This window comes from Balaenoptera borealis, assembly GCF_965194805.1.
Source record: "Balaenoptera borealis genome assembly, chromosome: 19".
Lineage (NCBI taxonomy): Eukaryota > Metazoa > Chordata > Mammalia > Artiodactyla > Balaenopteridae > Balaenoptera > Balaenoptera borealis.
In genome coordinates, this window is record NC_138878.1 from 11808121 (window position 1) to 11832477 (window position 24357).

A 24357-nucleotide genomic window follows, 5' to 3' on the forward strand; every position below is an offset into this window, starting at 1 on the left:
CACCCAAAGTGGATGCATACTCTTACCAACTGTTAACTAGTGGTCATGCCATTATGTGCAACAATGAGCGGCAAGAGAGAATATTAAGATTATGCTCAGTGACTTAGAGTTTTTGTATTTTTTCTCTTTGGGAATTTAAATCCATTTAGAAATTGTCCACACCCCTAAAGATTATTCGTTAGTTAAATGAAATATAAGTTCAAGGTCTTAAAGTTGATAAGGATGTTAGAAATTATGTTTAAGTGACACACTAAAAAGAAACGTGATTACTAATGATGTATTGAATTTTTCAACAAGATGACATTTTAATCATTTTACCCAGATAGAAATGGAGAATAGTTTACATATACAGTTATCTCAAGTGCCAAAGAACAACCCTTTTAAAAAGACATGTTATTATCATTCAGTTTACGTGAACACATGGTTTTTACATTTTCATAATTTTAAATGTTGAATCTTTTCAAACCAATAAAACCAGTAAAGGAAACTTAAGAAATATAAACTAATCAGTTTTTAATGAGAACACAAAGCAAAGTCTTACATAATATATACAGTTATGCTTTACAGAACTAGAACAAAAAATTTTTTAATTTGTATGGAAACACAAAAGACCCCACATAGCCAAAGCAATCCTGAGAAAGAAAAATGGAGCTGGAGGAATCAGGCTCCCTAACTTCAGACTGTACTACAAAGCTACAGTAATCAAAACAGTGTGGTACTGGTGCAAATACAGAACTATAGATCAATGGAACAGGATAGAAAACCCAGAAATAAACCCATACACCTATGGTCAATTAATCTGTGACAGAGGAGGCAAGAATATACAATGGAGAAAAGACAGTCTCTTCAATAAGTGGTGCTGGGAAAACTGGACAACTACATGTAAAAGAATGAAATTAGAACACTCTCTAACATCATACTCAAAATAAACTCAAAATGAATCAAAGACCTAAATGTAAGGCCAGACACTATAAAACTCTTAGAGGAAAACATAGGCAGAACACTCTTTGACATAAATCGCAGCAATATCTTTTTTGATCTGTCTCCTAGAGTAATTAAATAAAAACAAAAATAAATAAGTGGGACCTAATTAAACTTAAAAGCTTCTGCACAGCAAAGGAAACCATAAACAAAACAAAAAGACAACCCACAGAATGGGAGAAAATGTTTGCAAATGAAGCGACCAATAAGGGCTTAATCTCCAAAATATGCAAACAGCTTATGCAGCTCTGTATCAAAAAAAATCCCAAACAACCCAATCAAAGAATGGGCAGAAGACCTAAATAGACATTTCTCCAAAGAAAACATACAGATGGCCAAAAAGCACATGAAAAGGTGCTCAACATCACTAATTATCAAAGAAATGCAAATTAAAACTACAATGAGGTATCACCTCACACCAGTCAGAATGGCCATCATCAAAAAGTCTACAAACAATAAATGCTGGAGGGGGTGTGGAGAAAAGGGAACCCTCCTGCACTGTTGGTGGGAATGTAAATTGGTGTAACCACTGTAGAGGTTCCTTAACAAACTAAAAATCGAACTACTATATGATCCAGCAGTCCCACTCCTGGACATATATCCAGAGAAAACCATACTTTGAAAAGACACATTCACCTCTATGTTCATAGCAGCACTATTCACAATAGCCAAGACATGGAAGCAACTTAAATGTCCAGTGACAGATGAATGGATAAAGAAGATGTGATACATATATACAATGGAATATTATTCAGCCATAAAATAACAAAATAATGCTATTTGCAGCATCATGGATGAACCTAGAGATTATCATACTAAGTGAAGTAAGCCAGAAAGAGAAAGAGAAATATCATATGATATCACTCATATGTGGAATCTAATTTTTTTTAAATGATAAAAACGAACTTATTTACAAAACAGAAACAGACTTACAGATGCTGAAAACAAACTTATGGTTACCAAAGGGGAAACGTGACGGGGAAAGGATAAATCAGGAACTTGGGGTTAACATACACACATTACTATATGTGATAGATAACCAACAAGGACCTACTGTATATAGCATAGGGAACTCTACTCAATATTCTGTGATAACCTATATGAGAAAAGAATCTGAAAATGAATGAATATATATATATGTATAACTGAATCACTTTGCTGTACACTTGAAACCAACACAACATTGTAAATCAACTATACTCCAATAAAATTTTTTTAAAAAGTTATGCTTAGAGAAAGAAGACAGCTTTTTTCTGGGGAGGCGGGGGGGCTGCGTTGGGTCTTCCTTGCTGTGTGCAGGCTTTCTCTAGTTGCAGTGAGCGGGGGCTGCTCTTCATTGCGGTGCGCTGGCTTCTCATTGTGGTGGCTTCTCTTGTTGCAGAGCACAGGCTCTAGGTGCACAGGCTTCAGTAGTTGCAGCACGCGGGCTTTAGTAGTTGTGGTGCACGGGCTTAGTTGCTCCACGGCATGTGGGATCTTCCCGGACCAGGGCTTGAATCCGTGACCCCTGCATTGGCAGGTGGAGTCTTAACCACTGTGCTGCCAGGGAAGTCCCAAGACATAGCTATTTTTAACCCAAATTTTCAAACCAGTTTATCTCAGGGTTTACCTTAACTAGGAACTACCATAAAATTTTTTCCTTAGTTACCATGTATTTAGAGTCTCTATTTGTCTGTTTTTATGACTACCTATTGTGGTGAAGCAGAGGAGCTGGCTTTGATAGAAGAAAGAAACCAGGACCCTTCCTCTACAGTAGGAGGTGAAAGAAGAGGGAGATGTGACGATTTGGGGGTGTTGAGATGAAGTGTCCCCCATTGGAAGGCTTCTATTTTCTTAGGGAAGGGAGAGAAGAGGCCATCGGGTGAGAGAGAGAGGCATGTGGGAGAGGTTTAAGAACGTGGCAGAGGTGTGAGGTGGGCACCTGGGAGTTGGGGAGGAAGAGCCCGACCGCTGCACACAAGCCAGGAGTCTACCTGCAGGTGCGGTCAGCGAGACGAGCATCCTGACCGTGCGCCTTCCCGTGGGAATGCTCCCGGGCTGACGCGGAGGAGGCCAGGGACGGGGCTCATCCAGGTGAAGGTTTTGCCGGGTGGGACCGTGAGGGAGAGAGGGGCCAGTTGCAAAAAAGTGACTATGAAGTGGAACCGTGTAATTCAGGCTGGTCAGAGGGGAAACTACAGCCAGAGAGGGGCTGATCGCATGGAAGTGCAAGTGGACTTTGGATAGAATGAAAGACGGTGGTGGATTAGAGGTGAGAGGACGGTGACCTGGGAGGCCAGGTGTGCAGAGGGTTAGTGGCATGGCTCTTGAAGATGCCAAGGATTGGGGCGGAGGGAAGATTGAGAACCAGAAGCAGAAGTCTTCAGGGCATGGGGTGGGTGTGTGTCCAGAATGTCGGTCGATGACAGTAGAGGGAAAGGGGAAGGGCTGGTGAAGCCAGGGGGGCAGTGGCCTCAAGAGGAGAGTACGGTCTGGAGGCAGCCATGCGCCACCCTCCCCTCCCACCCCTCCATCCTTAGGATGTAAGACAGAGCCGGCCTTTCCTTCGGAGGAGGCCGAGACGCAGCGGGGTTTGGTTAGGGCCAGGCGGTGAGGGGACCGTTCCCAAAAGAGCCAGTAGAGCACGTGGGAAGGTCTGCACTCGATGCAGCGCAGTGGAAGGTGGTCTGGGAGGAGGAAGGATCTCCAGGTAGCAGGGGGTGAGCAAGGGAGCTGGGCAGTTAACATGGGCCGCCTGGCCCCAGGGCCGTGGCCGAAGGGGACAGGGACTTAAGGGCAGGCGGGGACCAGTGGAGCAGGGCGGTCCTAACCGCTCTCCCCCGCGCTGGGGCGGCCCTGTGGTGGCCTGACTCCGTCCATCTTTAGGCTGCTGGGTCATTGGCAGGCAGATAGGGAAGAGATTGTGAGACCAATCAGCTCTTGCCTGAGTGTCGACTGATCCTTCAGTGCTTTCAGACAAACGTTTGTTAACTGCCTTCTCTGCATCTGTAGCTGTTGGGGTGGAAGAGGAATGAGATTGGAGCCTCGACCGCTGCAGACACGGGGGTTTCCACCCAGGGCCTCTGAGAGCCAGGCGCCTGCTGCACCCCCTGCCCGCACCCTTCCACTGTGGTGATGACAGCAGCTCCTCTTTAAAAGACTTAGTGAGGTTGTGGAAGAAGGGGTTCTGCCATTAAAAAAAAGGAAATTGAACAGCAGGGGTCTAATAGGATCCTACAGAAACCCCCAAATGAGTACCTCGCTTTTATTCACAATGCCTGGTTCCCCTTTGCAGAACTGAACTCACCATGTCTCTTTTTGGCCATCTCCACCCTTCTCCAGAGTTCGGCGTGTACTGCAGCCACTGCCGGAGCGAGGTCAGGGGCACGCAGTGCGCCATCTGCAAAGGCTTCACGTTCCAGTGCGCCATCTGCCACGTGGCCGTGCGAGGGTCGTCCAACTTCTGCCTGACCTGCGGGCATGGGGGACACACCAGCCACATGATGGAGTGGTTTCGGACCCAGGAGGTGTGTCCCACCGGGTGTGGGTGCCACTGCCTGCTTGAAAGCACTTTCTGAACTGACAGCCCATGGGAGTTGTGGGAAATCCCAGAGAACCCGTCAATGCCGGTTGACAAGCTCTCTGCCGGGAGAGAGGCTCCAGAACCCACCCCTCACTAGACAGGGATGTGTTCTCCTCAAAGTCTGACACGGTACCAGCTGTTCATGGGCCTTTGCTTCTCTTTTGTTGGCTGTTGGTGGCATGGATGTCGGTGGAGGAGGACGCGGGCAGGTGGAAGTTTTCTTGGAGAAAAGCACCTGCCTCCAGAGCCGTGTTTACCTTTAAGATGACAGCCTCCTTTCTGGTGCCATCAGAGAGATCAAGGTTGGTTGCAAAGGACAGTCTCCTGAGCCAAAGGACAGTGGACAAATGGGCCTGTGACATAAGTTGATGCATTTATGAACTGATGGACTGTGGCCTTTTAAAATATACTTAAATTGTAAATACATAATGTACTTAAGGATCCTTAAGATGTATTTTTTTGTTTGTTATTTCTCTTCCAGCTATTCTCCCTTGGCTAATAAAATTCTAGTAATCGTTTGAAAAAGAGATGAAGTTGAACAATATTTTAGTGAATCTTTTTTTATTCTACTTCTAATTGAAATTAACTCTTTGGGATAGGACCAAAGTCAGTGCTCATATTTTCAAAGGAAATGCTGATTTGCTTTTGTCATCCAACAGGAGAAAATAGAATTTGACATTTAAGGTTCTTCCCAACTCCAAGAGTTTTTTTTTAATCATTTCTTTTAACAAGGGAAAATGAAATTACGTGGCAGCATTGCTGTGAGAGTCTCCCGTTGCCACTGTGTAGGTTGGCTGGGTTCCCGTAAATGCCTTCACTCTTCCCTTGGGCCCCTTCATAGGCTTTGACCCATGTTTATCTGCATCCACCAATTCTCCAGAATGATTCTCAATGCTTCGCATTTTGTATGTGCCAGGAAAGAGACATCTTCTTTTCAATATTGCTACTGAAATTTATATTTATTTATTTATTTTTAATTTTTTTTTTTTGGCTGCATCGGGTCTTAGTTGCGGCACGAAGGGATCTTTTGTTGCAGCGCGGGCTTCTCTCTAGTTGTGGCATGCGGGCTTTCTGTCTCTAGTTGTGGCGCACGGGCTCCAGAGCATGTGGGCTCTGTAGTTGTGGCGTGTGGGCTCTCTAGTCGAGGCGCACGGCCTCAGTAGTTGTGGCACGCAGGCTTAGTTGCCCCGCAGCATGTGGGATCTCAGCTCCCTGACCAGGGATCGAACCCACGTTCCCTGCATTAGAAGGCAGATTCTTTACCACTGGACCACCAGGGAAGCCCCTATATTTATTTCTTAGAATTTTACAATTCCAAATTGATTAGCTTAAGAAAATAGCTCCATGTCTCAAAATGTGAAAGTGTTGTACATCACTGTGGGTTTTTTTGTTTGTTTGTCTTGTTTTTTAATTTTCATTCATTCATTTATTTATTTTTTGGCTGCATTGGGTCTTTGTTGCTGCGCAAGGGCTTTCTCTAGTTGTGGCGAGCGGGGGCTACTCTTCATTGTGGTGTGCGGGCTTCTCATTGCGGTGGCTTCTCTTGTGGAGCACGGGCTCTAGAGCACAGGCTCAGTAGTTGTGGTGCACGGGATTAGTTGCTCCGCAGCATGTGGGATCTTCCCGGACCAGGGCCCGAACCTGCGTCCCCTGCATTGGCAGGCAGATTCTTAACTGCTGCGCCACTGGGGAAGTCTGCATCGCTGTGTTTTAAACTACAGGTCAGGACCCATTAATAGATTGTGAAATCAATGTAGTGGATAAAAACCAGAATTTTAAAAAATGAAACAGAGTAGAAGAGACATATCAGAACTTACCAGACATAGGGTAAACATTGTTTTCTGTAACTTGTTTACCAGTGTATATGCACACACCTGCACATGTGTATAACAGATCACTATGTAAATTCCTTCCTTCCTGAGGGTTGTGGTCAAAACGTTTTCAAAGCACTGTTTTGGATGATGCTTATATGAACATCATCCCTGTGTTACTGGGCACAAAACACCATGACATAAGAAAGGCCTGGATCCTGTGCAGTGAGAGCAGAGGTTTAACCTTGGCCTATGATCCGAGGTACGATGCCAGCGTCTTTGCAGAGTGGGCTGAATAACTAGGTGTAGTAGGTACGTGGGAGGTGGATAAAGGAGGCGGCCAAAGAAATCCGAATTTGTTCACTCTCTCTTGTTCACCTGTTTATATTGACACTGCTGTAATGGCACCATGGGATAAGTCGACAAGTTTTTACAGTAAGTCCCCTATGTACGAACAAGTTCCATTCCGAGAGCGCGTTCGTAAGTCCAATTTGTAAGTCCGACAAAGTTAGCCTAGGTACCCAACTAACACAATCGGCTATATAGTACTGTACTGTAATAGGTTTATAATACTTTTCACACAAATAATACATAAAAAACAAACAAAAAATAAAGACAACATTTTTAATCTTACAGTACAGTACCTTGAAAAGTACAGTAGTACAGTACAACAGCTGGCATACAGGGGCTGGCATCAAGGGAACAGGCAAGAAGAGTTACTGACTGGAGGAGGGAGAGGAGGTGGGAGATGGTAGAGCTGAAGGATCGTCAGCAATAGGAGACGGAGGGCAAGCTGCAATTTCACTCACACCTGACGTTGATGGCAAAGGTTCTGGTTCCTTGCTGGAATGAATTCTATCTACCCTCTTGAAAAAACGGGTAGTAGCTCTTTTTTCTCGTCATAGATGACACGGTAGCACTGGATTGCATTCTGAATGGCTGCTGCAACCTTCTTGTACCGTCCTATGTTCGGGTCCTGTGCCTCAAAAACTAACAGTGCCTCCTCAAATAAAGAAAATCCCGGGCTTCCCTGGTGGCGCAGTGGTTGAGAATCTGCCTGCCAATGCAGGGAACACGGGTTCGAGCCCTGGTCTGGGAAGATCCCACATGCCGCGGAGCAACTAGGCCCGTGAGCCACAACTACTGAGCCTGCGCGTCTGGAGCCTGTGCTCCGCAACAAGAGAGGCCGCAATAGTGAGAGGCCCGCGCACCGCGATGAAGAGTGGCCCCCGCTTGCCGTAACTAGAGGAAGCCCTCGCACAGAAACGAAGACCCAACACAGCCAAAAAATAAATAAATAAATAAATAATAATTAAAGGTGCTAATAATTAAAAAAAAAAAAAAAAAGAAAATCCCCCTGCCATTTCCTCCGTTGTGAATCTCTTCGGATCTTCAGTTACTTCTTCCTCTTGTCTCTCTTCGTCCTTTCTCTGGGCCTCCAATTCCATCAGGTCTTCATTAGTAAGCTCCTCGTGTTGCCCAGCAACAGTACTGTACAATAAAGTACACAAAAGCACAATCACTTGTGGAGGATGCACGTACATGACAATGTATGCCAGACACGTGAACTAACTTACGTGATTGGACAGGCACGTTCTCATCTTTGAAAGTTTGCACCTTGAAGGTTTGTATGTAGGGGACTTACTGTACTGAGGATCTGTCATGTTCCTCAATGAAGTCACACCATTTGCAGAGAACAATCTTTTCCTGTTCCCCCAGTGCTTGAGCTCATGTCAAAATCTAGTTTCTCGCTCCGATTTTAGTCCTTTGACTCTGTTCCCTTATGGCAGTTATCATTATTTTCCAGTAAGACTTGTGATTGAAAAGCAGTCAAAACTTTCAGGAATAGATAACGGATGTGTACTCGGCCATCACTTTGAAAATATACAACTAATCCTGGGAGACTGGTTATTACCTCCCGAACCAAGTAGCAGAAATCCCCAGCTTTGCCACCAAGGGGGATGCCTGTTAGTGTTTGGGAAGTCCTGTATGGGAAGGCCCATGGATAAATTCGTTTAGTTTGGACTAACAGAAAAAAAGGTAAGAAAAGCACAGACAGGAGTATCCGGCTTTTCCTTCTATCATAAAAATATTTCTCTTACAGTAACATAACTCTCGTAACAATCTCTTAGTACTGTCTTTATTTGGCTACGTTCAGCCAAGATACAGTATAAAGGGTGCGAACGATTAGATAGAAATGATGTCCCTTTTCTCATTGAGCTCAGCTGTGCTGTCACAGCTCTGGATTGCCACGCAGGAAAGTACTCTCTCTCACTCTCTGTGCTTTCAGAAGATTGAAAGTTTGGCCTCCATAACCTGGCCCTCCGTGCTAGATGCCTCTGTGTCCAAACTGGGAGTAACTCTGGTTTAAAGGCCTGGGGCCAGGCCAGACATTACTGTCTTCTGCCATAACTTGATTTAGAGAGAATCGATGAAGAGCACCTCCAAAACCATCTGTGTTTTTTCTTCTTTTTCTAATGGAGATCAGAAATGGAAGGAAGGGAGAGAAGATCAACATTGGTATCCAAAATAGGTGGATTTTCTTTCCTATCAGGAAAATGTCCCACTTTTCCCAGCAAAACTTGCTGGCTTTAAGAGGCTTGGGCCAACCTGGTTTCTTAATCAAACTTTTTTCCTTCGTAAACATTTTGGACACATCAGACGCAACAGAGGTAAAATAGTTGTGCAGTACAAATAGAAGATATACTGTTTCTTGTTTTACCCACAAAAAGCTTTGATAGAGTTGGAAATCCTGAAATAGAAATGGTCGAAGGAACTCCAGGTGAAATTTTTTCAGAGCACAGAGCTTCCTGACTTTATACCTTTTTAAACCTGAGAAACTGTTAACACTAGGTGGCAGCAGAGATCTAGACTTGGTGAATCTGATAGATTCCTAAGACAAGTGAGGTTGCCGATAAAGATTAAACCAGACTAGTCTATACCTGGTTCTCCAGTCGTGAAATGAAAGATCTGCTCAATTCATCTATATTCATCGATCCGGTGATTGAACAGATATATGCCATCGGAAAAGGAAAGCTAGTTGAAGTCCTGCCCATCAGCTCCTCTAGTATGAAAACTTCTCACACATGGCTTTCCCTCTACCTACCTCATTGTGTCCTTTCATTCAAAGATCAACTTTGGGTCGGCAAACATTTAATACATCTCAATACATTAATACTTAAATAACGAATTTTTTTTTAAAGGACAGATTCTACTTTTCCACCCATCCACTTAACAAGTATCCGTTCGGTTTCAGGCACTGTGCTACCCTTTGTAGAAACATGCTTGTTCATTAGACGTGATTCCTTCTGTTTCATGATCTTGCATTTTAGTGTGCACTATGCTTATAACGAGGGTCTTCTGGGTTAGAAATTTGGAGTGGTGGGAATAGCGGCTGTGAATCTCAAGACCTGTGTTCCCACCCCAGCTTTGCTGTGTGACTGTAGTGCAGGCACAGGGCTTCTGTAAATCTCTAATTTCTCACCTGCGGAGCTATTTCAGGTGTTGCAAATTCCAAAGCTTATGGGGATCAGGCATGTACCAGAAATACAGGAAGCAAGTGGATGTTATGATTTGTTTTATAAAGACACTTTAAGTGGAATTCTCTAGAAAGACGTTTTGCATATGAAGCACATTGGACTGTTTTCTCTTACACAAAGAATTTGTCTTCTCTCCCATTTTTTTCCTTGAAACCCTCAGCCTTCTAGATCTTCCATTTGTCTTCCCATGTTGGTAGAGTCACAGTGTAAAGCGTTTTAGTTCAGCCACAGCCGACTCTACCACAGCTGGGAATAATCAATGAAAGAGAAGTAGCTCACAGAATCTAGGAGGCCTGGAAATCAGGCTTGGGGGTCATGCAGCCAAGGGGAGTGTTAAAATACAGGATGCCCCGGTCAATTTGAATTTCACTTGGAACATATAAGTTGTTCATCTGAGGTTCAAATTAAGTGGAGATCTTGTATTTTTTGTTGTTGTTTGGCTGCGTTGGGTCTTTGTTGCTGCGCGTGGGCTTTCTCTAGTTGCAGCAAGCGGGGGCTACTCTTCGTTGCGGTGCGCAGGCTTCTCGTTGCAGTGGCTTCTCTTGTTGCGGAGCACAGGCTCTTGGGCACGCAGGCTTCAGTAGCTGTGGCACACGGGCTCAGTAGTTGTGGCTCGCGGGCTCTAGAGCGCAGGCTCAGTATTGTGGCGCATGGGCTTAGTTGCTCCACGACATGTGGGATCTTCCCGGACCAGGGCTTGAACCCATGTTCCCTGCATTGGCAGGTGGATTCTTAACCACTCAGTCACCAGGGAAGTCCCAGATCTTGTATTTTTATTTGCTAAATCTGGCGATCCTCACCAAGGGTCGTGCTTAAATTATACCCTGAGATGATCCCAGCTGCTGGCTCCAGCAGGGCCCCCACTCTGGGCATGGGATGCCACCCCTCAAGGTCTCTGCCAGCTCTGACTCTGGGGTCTCACCCTGAATCTGTTCCTCATGGTTCCTTCTTTGTATCACCTGTCCAAAATGAGGTCTTGAAAAGAAGTCCAATAGACAATACACCAAAGGAAAGATGCCCATCTCACTGGTAATCTGGGAAATGCAAGTTAAGACAACAGATAGCATTGGTGAGGCAGTACACACAGTGGTAAGAGCCTGGACCCTGTGGCCAGAATGCGTGGATTGCATCTCAGCTTGCCTGTATCCTTGGCACTGTGCCTCACTTTCCTCTTCTGTAAAGTATGAGTAACAGTACTTACCCCAGTGGGGTCATTTTGAACAATATATTTCTGAATTTCCAAGATTGCTTCCAAGTTCATTATGCTCTGGCATAGAGTTCTTTCTCCTCCCTTGGCAGGGTCTCCTAGAGAATGAGGGGTCTCCTAACTGCCTAATAATCAGCCTCGCCACCACAATTTACTTTGGAAACCCTCAGGACTCAACTCGTCATGTCCTGTAACCTTGCTTATGTCAACAGAGAAAGTTAATAAATGTATGTCACTCGACCAGATGATCAAGGTCAACAGTGACAGTGATTAGTCATGTTGACAGTGTGATGCGATAATGTGACAAACAGGGCATTTTACCTCTATGGTCATCCTCTCCCAAATCCATAAGCCCAGTCTAATCATGAGAAAAACATCAGACAAATCCCAACTGAGGGACATTCTACAAAATACCTGGCCAGGACTCCTCAAAACTGTCAAGGTCATCAAACACAAGGAAACTGAAAAACTGAAAAACTGTCACAGCCCAGAGGAGCCAAAGGAGACGTGACAACTAAATGTAACGTGGCATTCTGGATGGGACCCTGGAACAGAAAAAGGATATTCGGGAAAAACTAAGGAGATCTGAGTAAAGTATGAACTTTAGTTAATAACAATGTACCAATCAGTATTGGTTTATTCATTGTGACAAATGTACCATATTAATATACGGAGTTAATAAATAGGGAAACTGGGTGTGGGGTGTCTGGGAACTGTCTGTAGTATCTTTGCAATTTTTCTGTAAGTCTAAATCTCTTCTAAAATAAAAAGGTACTTTAAATGAATTTCAGTAAGGAATTTTATATTTCTCTTAGTGACAGTAATAACTTTCTTCCAAAGCTATTCATAAGAGGTAAGGCAAAGTTTGAAGATGTACTGTACTCCCTTTTCTCTTAGGCTATTCTTAGGACTGCCTGTTTCACATGCACATACAATATTCATTGTCATTATTATCATGATTTCAAATGACATGTGCTGATATTTATAAATAACTGAATCAAAATTGTAATCATTCCTTATGTCATCTTGTTAGTTCCCTCAATTCTTAGCTTGACATTTTAAGATCAAAGAGTAATCAGAAGGGAATTCCCTGGCTGTCCAGTGGTTAGGACTCTGTGCTTTCACTGCTGAGGGCGTGAGTTCAGTCCCTGATTGGGGAATTAAGGTCCTGCAAACCATGTGGTGTGGCCAAAAAATAAAATAAAAAATAGACAGATTTTGAAAAAAAGAGTAATCAGAAAGTGACTCCCAAGCACTGCTCAGTATATAATTAATCTTTCCAGTTTAGGCTGCAAAGCCGATTAATCACTCTTAGACATAAGGATAAACTTTTGAAATACCAACCATCCCTGTTACTACCTTGATTTATTAAATTGAGTCACCATGTTCAGAAATGGCAGTAACCTTGCACTCATGGCAGACTGGCACACACACAAAAGCACACACAGGAAATGTCATTTTTCCACCTATCAGACTGGCGAAGATAAAAAAGTTGAAGAAGCACAAATGTTGGCTAGTGTGTGGGGAAGCATGCAGCATTATATACTGCAGGTGAGAGTGGTAATTGGTGCAGCCTTCTTAGAAAACAATTTGTCAATAGCTCTCAAACTGTTCACTACCCAACCCTTAGACTCAATTTCCTTTTTAGGAATTTATTCCACAGAGGCAGTTACACAAATGCACGAAAACACTTGTATGAGCGTGTTTATTTTCACATTGTTTGTTATAGTGGGAAAAAATGAGACAACCTAAATGCTCGTCAGTCGGGGACTGATTAAATAAATTGTGATGTGTTCATACAATGGAATATTATGCCACCATTGGAAAAACATGGATGCAGGGTGTTTGTGCTGCTGTATATATTGTTAAGTGAAAGAACATACAAACTGTATCCAGTATGGTCCTGTTTCTGTTTTTTTAAGTGATATATACATATACATTTATAAAGACAGAGAAAATTTCTCAAAAGATACACTATTAAAAGGAATGTTCTCCGGAGAATAGGCCTGGAGGGGTTTGGGATGGAAAATAATTTTACTTTTTATTTTTAATTTTTTTGTATTATTTGTTTTTTTAATATGTTACTTTGACTTTTTAATGTAACAAAAAACGAGTTAAGTATTTTAAGGTTTCCGTGTCAAAAACAAACGAGCAACTTTTTTAAATATAAAAAAGTTTTATAGGCAGCTCAGTGCTTGACTGAGAAGAATTTTGTGTATTCGAGACAGCTGGGAGCAAACCACTCCAGTTCCTCAATTCTGTTTTAAACTGGATAGCTGTATCTGGGGCAAAATGTTTACATGGGTCAGAAAGGCACACGCCCAAAGAATAGGTGCTTATATTGTGAGACTTCTGTTGAGCAGATTTATTACTAGGTAAATTTTATGGGTGTGTTTCACATTTCAGATGTGATACCAGTTTGGTCTGAGGTATTGGCCTGAAGTAATAAACTTGAAGGTTAATATTGATAGCTTAGTTAATAGGTGATGACAACTAAAATCAGATTTTAAAAGTCCTTCCCTAAAGAGTTTTGGCATGATGTATATTACAATCCTTGGAATGATTATGCTGCCCAAGAAAAGTTGACTCTTCTTCCAAAATAGTCTCAAAAGACAATTATAAAGAGTAAAAGGAAAGAGGGATTCTATCTCAAACAGGCTAGCTGAAGTCTGTTCCAAGAAATTTGAATTCAGAAAGTTTAGAGTGGGGCTTCCCTGGTGGCGCAGTGGTTAAGAATCCGCCTCCCAACGCAGGGGACATGGGTTTGATCCCTGGTCCGGGAAGATCCCACATGCTGCGGAGCAACTAAACCTGTGGGCCACAGCTATTGAGCCGGCGAGGCACAACTACTGAAGCCTACGCTCCTAGAGCCCGTGCTCCGCAACAAGAGAAGCCACCGCAATGAGAAGCCCGCGCACCGAAACAAAGAGTAGCCCCCGCTCGCCACAACTAGAGAAAGCCCGCGTGCAGCAACAAAGATCCAACACAGCCAAAAAATAAATAAATAAAAATTTTTTAAAAATTAAAAAAAATGTTTGGAGCAATGTGGAGCCAATAATGGTAATATATTAAGTGAAAAAGACATGGTAAAGAACTTATATTTATGTTAGTATTCTAATTGTGTAAAACAAACCAAAAAATGCACGTATGCACATTTAAAATTGTGGAATAATAATCAAATTTCCATTTCCAGTCCTTCTGCCTCTGGGCTTCCCGGTGTAGTGAGGACTTGAGCGCCCCCAGCCTTGGGGAAAGTGCTTGGCAGTAAACTCGGAGCACCCTGCGGGTGGCCCTGGAGGCTCCCTGGACCCCGTGAGAGGAGGGAGGTCTACACTGGCCTCATAGAGAGGACCTGCGTCCCTGGGGCCCCCGGAAGCCAAGGAGTTGAACAGGTAAGCCGAGTGGGGGCAGTTACCTGAAAAAATGAGATTAGCGGTGGTTACCGAGAGCAATAGGAAATAGAGGTTGGAAAGGCGACCACTAAATCCACTCACTGTGGGAAGCAATCATTAAGGAGGGTTGACCTATGAGTACGAATTTGGGGGCAGGATCCATTGTTTTTAAAGGTTTTTTTTCTAGTTTTATTGAGATATGATTGACATATAGCACTGTATATGTTTAAGGTGTTCAGCATAAGGATTTGACTTACATACATCATGAAGTTATTATCACAGTAAGTTTAGTGAAGATCATCTCATTTGGATACAAAAATCAAAGATGGAAAAAATATTTTTTCTTGTGATGAGAACTCTTAGGATTTACTTTCTTAACTTTCATATATAACATACAGCAGTGTTAATTATATTTATCATTGTATATTACATCCCTGGTACTTATTTATCTTATAACTGGTTTTATTTTATTTTATTTTTTAATAATATTTTTTAAATTATTTATTTAGGCTGTGCCAGGTCTTAGTTGTAGCACATGGGATCTTTAGTTATGGCATGTGGACTTCTTAGTTGTGGTATGCATGTGGATCTGGTTCCCTGACCAGGGATGGAGCCTGGGACCCCTGCATTGGGAGCACGGAGTCGTACCCACTGGATCACCAGGGAAGTCCTTATAACTGGTTTAAAGTTTTAAAGCAAACCTCTGTCAATACCGTCCAGCTGAAGATCATCAGAATCACACTTGTAGGTGAACAAGGTGAGATTTTGCCTGTTGCAGAGAGGGAGACCACTCGCCCTGGAACCTGGGGCATCTTGGTGAGAGGCTGCTCTAAGGACCTTCTTACAGGGTTTGCACTTGTGTTAGGTGATTTTGATGTGAGTTCATGGAAGTGGAGGTTTGCTCTGGGTTGGATGTTATGTTCCTGTCGGAAGCAAGGATAATTCTATGATTAGATACATTAATAAAATGTAATGAGAGAGAGGGGAGACCAGAGTGAGGCTACAGCTGTAGTTGGTAAAGAAGCAGCCATCACTCATATTGGCTGGGAGAGGGGGATGGCTGGTATTTTAGGGCTTGGATAGTGTTCAGCTTTTATTTGTGTTTAGACACGATTCCCAGGTGGTCTTGTTCTCGTCTTGCTTCACATGGTCTCAGAGTGGCCCTGTCCAATGTTGATATGACATTGTTCACCAGGAGAACAGCAAGACCTCTCTCAGGGATTCAGACCAACCTTTGGCCGTAAGGAACAGCTTTCCTCTGGCGCACCCACAATTACAATAAATTTTGTCAGACTAATACCACTTTCAAAGTAACAAACCAAGTTTTATCTACTCAACCAAATCCTTAGCAACTTGGTAGCTTTTCTTATTCTCGAGTCTTTTTTTTTTTTTAACAAATGGTGTATAAAAGGGCCACAGGTCAAAGTGTTATCCGTCAGTATCTTAATGATCCCTTAACCTTTAATCAAGGGTCTTTTATCAGTCAGATGACAGCAAGAAAGGAACTCAACACAAACAAAAACACACTATGAAGCTATGCATTTTCTATGGTACATGTATATACCTATAAACTCATGGAGAGCATTCTGGAAGAATACACATTAAACCGATAGCTATGGTTACCTTGGAGCAGCAGGGAGACCAAGATTGGCAGTGATGATCAAAGGGAACCTAACGTTTTTAAAAAAGAGACTGTTATTTTAGTTTTAGGTTCACAGCAAAGTTGAGTGGGAAGTACAGAAAGTTCCCATCTACCCCCTTCCCCACACATATGTAGTCTCCTATGTTACCAACATCCCCCCCCCCTGCAGAGTGATACATTTATTACAAATGATGAACCTACACTGACACATCATCATCACCCAAAGTCCATGGTTTACCTTAGGGTTCACTCTTGGTGCTGTACATTCTGTGGGTTTGGACAAATGTGTAATAACTGGTATCTGTTATTATGGTATCATACATAAGTTACGGTGTCATAACTTAAATATTGTGGGAAATGGTTTGTAAATATTTGCTAAATTGGTCTTTTTTTTTAATGGTCTTTAACCAGGTACGATGCTGCACCAATAGTGCTCTTATTATTTTCAAGGTTTCTCACTAAGTTCTAATTTTATGTGGAGGCTTCTGACTTCAGTCGTATTTTCTAGCCATTGTGAAATGAAAGAATGTGGGACATACATTTTTCTGTTTCCATAATGCTTCTTCCACTTAGTTCCCCATCTTTATTTTTTTTCCAGTTCATATATTTTTTTGAATTTTATTTTATTTTTTTAAATAGCAGCTTCTTATTAGTTATCTATTTTATACATATTAGTGTATATATGTCAATCCCAATCTCCCAATTCATCCCACCACCCCCAACCCCATTTTTCCCCCTTGGTGTCCATACGTTTGTTCTCTGCATCTGTGTCTCTATTTCTGCCTTGCAAGCCAGTTCATCTGTACCATTTTTCTAGATTCCGCATACATGCGTTAATATACGATATTTGTTTTCTCTTTCTGACTTACTTCACTCTGTATGACAGTCTCTAGGTCCATCCACATCTCTACAAATGACCCAATTTCGTTCCTTTTTATGTAGTTCCCCATCTTTAAACTGGTCCTTTCTGTGTACATTTCAGTTCCATTCCTGGGAGCCCCCAAGGGGAAAAAAAATAGCATATTTATTTTTACTAAAACATAACTTAAATTTATCATTCCTTTCAATTATTATGAAGGCATGCAAATTTGTTTCGGGTCATAATTAATGTTCTATTTAAGTTACATGTTTACCCCTCAGTTTTTCTTAAACACCTCCCTTTAAAAAAAGTTTTTAGGGACTTCCCTGATGGTGCAGTGGTTGGGAGTCCGCCTGCCAATGCAGGGGACACGGGTTCAAGCCCTGGTCCAGGAAGATCCCACATGCCGCAGAGCAACTAAGCCCATGTGCCACAACTACTGAGCCTGCGCTCTAGAGCCCACGAGGCACAACTACTGAAGCCCGCGTGCCTGGAGCCTGTGCTCCACAACAAAGAGAAGCCACCTCAGTGAGAAGCCCGTGCACCACAACTAGAGAAAGCCCATGCACAGCAATGAAGACACAATGCAGCCAAAAATAAATTAATTAATAAGTAAATTAATTTTTTAAAAAAACTTTAAAAAATTTTCAAATATTTACAAAGGTAAAATAGTATAATGAACTCTCACATACGTCTCACCAGCTTTCACAATTGTCAATACCTGCCTATCCCATTTTTATCTCTATTCCTGACACCCTACCCCTCCCAACTTGCCACGGGATTGTTTTGTAGCCAGTCTCAGACATCATATCATTTCATCAATAACACTTCAATATGTATCTTTAAAAGATAAAAATTCTCTTGTGAAATCCAACCATGCTACTTAAAACTTTTAACACTGATTCCTAAATATTCAGTTAGTTTTCATATTTCCTAAATTGTGTCACAAATGTTTATTCCAATCAGGATCCAAAGTCCACACTTTAAATTTATTGCCATGTCTATCAAGTCTCTTTTAATCCAAAGGATCTGTAGGTTTCCTCCCTTTTTCATCCTTGCAATTTTTCTGTCAAAGAATAAACTGTTTTTTTCTTCCAGTTAGCAAGTAAACTATTGTTTCTTTGCAAATTATTTGTAGAAGGACATGTGTCCTGGAGAGTTTTCTACATTCTAGATTTTGTTGATTGTATTCATTCTATTTCCTGTGAACTGGTAGTTAGATTTAGAGTAGGGTTTCCAGATAAAATACAGGACACCCAATTAAATTTGAATTTTAACTAAACAATGAATATTTTTTAGTGTAAGAGTGCTCAGTAGTGCAATATTTGGTCATCTTGTATTTTTATTTGCTAAATTTGACAACCGTAATCTAGAGAGTTATCACATTCAGGCTTGGGTTTTGGGCAAGAATACATTCAATTTAGTGTCGTGTACTTCTATCAGGAGACACATATGGTCTGGTTGTTTCTCTTTTTGTGATGTGAAAAATGATGCAAGGGTTCACGTTTTGTCAGCTGGATGCATCCATTGTTAATACAACCCTTCAGCTTCTTACCTGATGACTTTGGCAGGTGATGATCATTGCCCAGAATCATTACTTTATTAGGGCTTGCAGAATGATGCTATTCCAGGTCTATCATTCCTTCTGCGTTCATTAGCTAGTATTCTTCTATAAAGAACTTACTCTTCTGTACAGTTTATGTATTGATAGGAAAGTTAAGCTCTTTCCTTAAGTCAGAATTTTGCAAGCACCTAAGAGAGAGCCTTACAAATCTAACAGTGAAATCTTGCTAAGGATTTAGATAACGCTTACAAATCCAGCAAATCAAAATATACATTCAGTAAAGTAAGGTTAAATTTCTAAAACATTTCTATATGTTAAAAATCAAACATATACATTTCGAAAATCAGAATTCTTCAGCATTGAAATGTTGACAGCACACTGAATTAGTTAAATCTTCCTAAGGATTACAATTAAAATTAGATGTTAAATTCTCTAGTATATCAGATTATCTGAAATGTTTCAAACCACTGAAAACTGAATAAAGCCTATAAAAAGAGGCACAATGATTATACAGCTTTTCACACCTGGTTTTACACAGTATATATCAAAACTTTATTTCCTCACCATCTATATGTTTATTATTTATGCCTTTTTAGGATTGCAAACTCATCCACTTAAGGGGAGCTGAGTAAGCATCGCTAGCGTCCTACCGCACCTGAGAGTGTTTCAAGGCAACACGCCAGAAAGGGCAGGCAGAACGTGGGAACTTGGATCCACCAAACCCCATATAGACAAGCCCAGGCCTTTCCGTATCTGGCTCTCGAGTCCACATCTTTGAACTGGAGTTAATTATAAATTTCTCAATTCAGAGCATCATACATTCTGGTTGTCTTTCAAACTTCATCCTTACCTATCTTTACTTTCTGATGTAGGTAGATGAAATTCGGCACCTCTTCTCGTCCTCCCAGCATGAGTTGTAGCCAATCTTCCTGCTGCCTGTTAAGAGCTCACTGGATTCTGCACTCTCTCTGTTTTGCTTCTGTACCTACCCATCAGCCCCCATTGCACAGTTGTTTGTTGACAAATCAACCTTAGAACTCCAGATGAAATGTGGAACTGTCCCTGTCAAGTTTCTTATTCTTATTGATATTTTTCAGGTAAAGAAATAGCCACTGAGAAATTAAGCAGGTGTTCCTCATGACAAGTTTTCAGCTAAGAAGCCAGGACTATAATTCAGGACTACTTTCCCATCATTACTAGGTCAGAGGTAGGCACTATGTGACCTGGATGCTGTTGTTGGGTGTTCGTCTTAATTGTCTCAGGTAGATGTCCTATCTACCTCCCATCTGACCTTTTATTCTTCCATTTCTTCATATCTAAGGGTAAGAGATCAGTGAAAATAAATGAGCTCGTTTGCAAAGATACCATGGTGCAACAAATTGATTGTGACATCTGCATATCTTGAACACAAAAATCTCTTTTTTTTAGTCATTATTCACTCAGTTATATAAAATGCTGATATCCACTGACTTGTTGGAGTGGGCTTTGAGGCTTTCAGGTAAAGATATTGTTTAAAGTAAACTGTATTATTCCTTTTACTATTAAGCAACAAATTTCCAATCTAAAGATGGAGATTACTACTGTCTCTCAGCTCACCTAGCCCATTTCTGTTGTTGGTTTGTCCTTGTTTTACAGAGTCATTTGCAGTTTCTATTGCATTTGAAATAACAATCTACTCTGGAAACTCCTAAGTGTAAAAAAAATTTTTTATGTACTTGCCTAATTCTATATTAGCTTAAAAAATTTGATATACTTCTTTAAAAGCAGAATGGAAGATAGAATCTACATTATGACATTCTAGCTTGGGGCATTTATTATTTTCATGGGGTGACTATAAAAAAGGGCTTTGGGGGCTTCCCTGGTGGCGCAGTGGTTGAGAGTCTGCCTGCCAATGCATGGGACACGGGTTCGAGCCCTGGTCTGGGGGGATCCCACATGCCGCGGAGCAACTGAGCCCGTGAGCCACAACTGCTGAGCCTGCGCATCTGGAGCCTGTGCTCCGCAACAAGAGAGGCCGCGACGGTGAGAGGCCCGCGCACCGCGATGAAGGGTGGCCCCCGCTCGCCGCAACTGGGGAGGGCCCTCGCACAGAGACGAGGACCCAACACAGCCAAAAAAATAAATAAAAAAATAAATAAATAAATAAAATTTAAAAAAAAAAAAAAAAGGGCTTTAAAATTTTTTTTATTTATTTATTTTTGGCTACGTTGGGTCTTCATTGCTGAGCACGGGCTTTCTCTAGTTGCGGCAAGCAGGGGCTACTTTTCCCTGCGGTGTGTGGGCTTCTCTTGTTGCAGAGCATGGGCTCTAGGCGAACGGGCTTCAGTAGTTGTGGTATGCGGGCTCAGTAGTTGTGGCTCGCAGGCTCTAGAGCTCAGGCTCAGTAGTTGTGGTGCACGGGCTTAGTTCCTCCACGGCATGTGGGATCTTCCCGGACCAGGGCTTGTACCCATGTCCCCTGCATTGGCAGGTAGATTCTTAACCACTGAGCCACCAAGGAACTCCAGTGCTTTTGTTTATCTTGCTGATTGTAATAGCTTCCTTTTCCTCATGGACTCTGTTCTTTTTTTAAGACTTTGTCACTAGGAGCATTGTGTGATGTTGAGAGTATAGTTGGAAATATCCCAAAGGATTAAAGCAGCCATGTCTTGGCTAGCTCATAGAGTGGAGAGGTCATAAACACCCCATGTCTCTTAGCCTTATCAAGTGATAGTTATGCATCTCAACACTGGAGGGATTTTGAAAACTCTCAGAGGTCCCCATGGCTGGTTAGCTCTGGCTACTTGAATGCCAAGTTGGGCAACAAGAGCAAACTAATAAAATCTAGACCAGAACTAAAATTCTGTTTTCTATTCGTTTGTAGAAGTATTATTGTAGGCAGCTTACAGTATAAAATCTCACTGTGTTAGGCTGAATTATGGCCCCCTCCCCAAAGATATACACATCCTAATCCCAGGAACTTGTGAATTTGTTATCTTACATGGTATCTTAGTCTGTTTGGGCCACTATAACAAAATTCCATAGACTTGAGTAGCCAATAAACAACAGACATTTATTTCTCACTGGCAGATTCAGTGTCTGGTGAGAACTCACTTCCTGATTCACAGGTAACAGTCTTCTTGCTGTGTCCTCACAGACGGGAAGGGGTTAGGGAGCTCTCTGGAGTCTCTTTTATAAGGGCACTAATCCCATTCATGAGGGCTCCACCTTTATCACCTAATCACCTTGCAAACTCCCACCTCCTAGTACCATGCCACTGGGGATTAGGTTTCAGCCTATGAATTTGGGGGGGACATGGACATTCAGTCTACAGTACATGGTAAAAGAAACTTTGCAGATGTTATTAAATCAAGGATCTTGAGATAGAGAGATTATCCTGGATTAACCAGTTGGGCCCAATGTAATCATAAGAGTCCTTAGGGAGGTCAGAACAGAGAAGAGATGTGAAGAGGGAATCAGATGCTGAAGTGATGTGCTTTGCAGATGGAGGAAGGGGCCACAAGCCAAGAAACGTGGGCAGAATCTAGAAGATGGAGAAGGCAAGGAAACAGATTCTCCCCTAGAGTCTGCAGAATAAATACGGCTCTGCCTAAACATTGATTTTTAGCCCCCAAGACCCATTCTTGGACTTCTGACCTCCAGAACTGTAAGATAATTAATTTGTATTACATTAAGGCAAATATATTTTTAAAAAAATAAGTAAAATTACAAGCATTGTTGCAAGTTTTTCCCCTGACCCAGAAAATACAGGGTGAGGTCACTGAAGCAGGGACAAAAGAGCAAAACAGCCCTGAACTCCACAGAAGGTGAATGACCTGTTTGACTGTAGCCTGACCAGCTCTTAGAAGGAGAAATTAATGACCGAGGACGTGTGAAACAAGGAAAAGCTTTCAAAAGCTAGAACTGTAGCCAAGATCGCTGGTTGTGCAGATAAGCAGTTGGTATTGATACGGTGAAAGTGACTCTTGCCACCTTCGGAAAATGATGACAGTTATTCAAGGTTTACTTTCTTGGATAGAATAAGCCTTCATAATTCTTTCTCTAAGTCTTTATAACTCTTTTTAACTTTCCAGTACTTTTAAAGTCAATACTTTACCTAAATGCAAGAAGATTTAAATAAATCTATCATGAGAAGCCATAAAATAAATGAAATGATAATCATTGAATGCAGTTAAGGACAAATCCTGAACTATTACTTCTCCACATGGAAGCAAAACACTCCTGTAAGGAGTAATATGGGTCAATCCTGTTAGATTCTGCTAGTTCTAGCTAGAAATCCTTCCAAAAAGAATAAATTTTTTAAAAAAAGAGTCTTTGCTGTGTAGGAAAATGCTTTCTTCTTTTAAACTACACAGCAGCTGTCCACTTGTGGGTGGTACCTACATATCTACAGAACTGTCTGTAAGCCAGATCTGAGTCATTACTTCCTCTGTCAGTTGATGATAGGGAACTGCCCATGAAGCCATAAGCACAGCCTGGGAGAGACAAGACAGAGTAGCAGGGGTGGGGACCACAGGCATTTGGGCCACTGCATCATGTAACTTACTTGTGCCTTCAGGGCCTGCTTGGGCCAGATCATGTATATACCACTTCCATTTGATGATGCACACCCAACATTATGGCTTGGTGGGTCAGATAACACCCAGTTCATGATGGGCAGCTCAGGTCACGTGGTAACTTGGTGGCCCACGGTCAAGTGTTCAGTCTCTACTAAGGCCCAGCAGCAGCTAAGAGCTGTTTTTCTAAAGGAGAGTAGTTATCTGTGGATGATGGCAGAGTCTTGCTCTAAAGCCCTAAAGGCAGTGCTGTGATTCACCCTTTCTCTGCCTTTTTGTTCTATTTGCTAGTCACACTGGTAAGGGTGATCTTTTGATTACCCTGATTAATCTTTTGATTGAGTAATGTGCTGTTTCGAATGCTAATCTCTTCCAGAAACACTCTTACAAGACACACCCAGAAATAATATTTTACCAGTTCTCTGGGCATCGCTTAGCCAAGTCAAGTTGACACATGGAATTAACCATCACACATGGTAACTATTAGCCACATGTGACTATTTCCACTTAAATTAATTAAAATTAAAAATTCAGTGTCTCAGTCACACTAGCCATAGTTCAAGTGATCACCAACTAGTGGCCACATATTGGACAGATATAGAACATTTCCGTCCTTACAGAAAGCTCTAGTGGACAGCACTGCTTTGGAGAATGAAACCAAGATGTGAAAAAATTCTCTGACTTGACAGAAATCAAAGATAAGTCTGTGGAACCATCAAGAGAAACAGTCTTCTCTTACACAATCCCAGAGTATTAGATAATGGCAGGATGATGGATGGAGGGTCAGGGAAGAGTGGTAATGTTTTTGAAACTTCAGCCAGCCTCCTCGGACATCCATATTCGGGTATGTATACGCAATTCCAATTCCTCTGCCAACACAATGATTATTAAAATCTCCTTCTGCACAGCTTTCTTCTAGGGTGGAGGCCCCAACTTTGTCTCTGAAGTTGCTAAACCTTCTGAGAATCTGATGCAAATATTATTCCCTGTCTCCTCCCAACCCAGCCCATTTTTCTGTATATTAAATGAGGGACTGGGGAAAAGATTGGAAGATATGTTTGTAATTTATGTTCCTGTTTTAGGCAGAGTCACTTATCTGCTTCCAAAGACAAAATGAAAACGAATCTATTTTCTGGGAAGATGTGAGTAGATAGAGCCCATAGGTTGGAGTTTTGTGTGAGTGAACGATGGGCTTTTTGCCAATTCTGGTAGAGCTCCTATGGCCCTTTATAGTAATAATCATT

At 42.0% G+C, this 24357-nt stretch overlaps 1 protein-coding gene and 1 long non-coding RNA gene across 8 annotated transcripts in view; one reads left to right on the forward strand and one right to left on the reverse strand.

The window, feature by feature from the left end:
- Positions 1-5068, forward strand: part of WDR59 (WD repeat domain 59) — an 84258-nt gene extending 79190 nt beyond the window's left edge. For 6 of the 7 annotated variants that reach the window (XM_082366322.1, XM_082366323.1, XM_082366325.1 and 3 more), the window contains one exon: positions 4303-5068. In XM_082366322.1, the coding sequence (XP_082222448.1) occupies positions 4303-4538 (236 nt within the window). In that variant the 3' untranslated portion in view covers positions 4539-5068. Of the gene's footprint in view, positions 1-3972; positions 4248-4302 lie in introns of those variants that run through there. The other variant, XM_082366326.1, reaches the window with a different exon arrangement.
- Positions 5069-17003: 11935 nt separating this feature from the next.
- Positions 17004-23204, reverse strand: LOC309616172. The gene is made up of 2 exons (XR_014237330.1): positions 23104-23204; positions 17004-19873 (listed from the first exon to the last, which is right to left on the reverse strand). It is a non-coding gene; the product is annotated as an uncharacterized lncRNA (long non-coding RNA).
- Positions 23205-24357: the final 1153 nt, after the last annotated feature.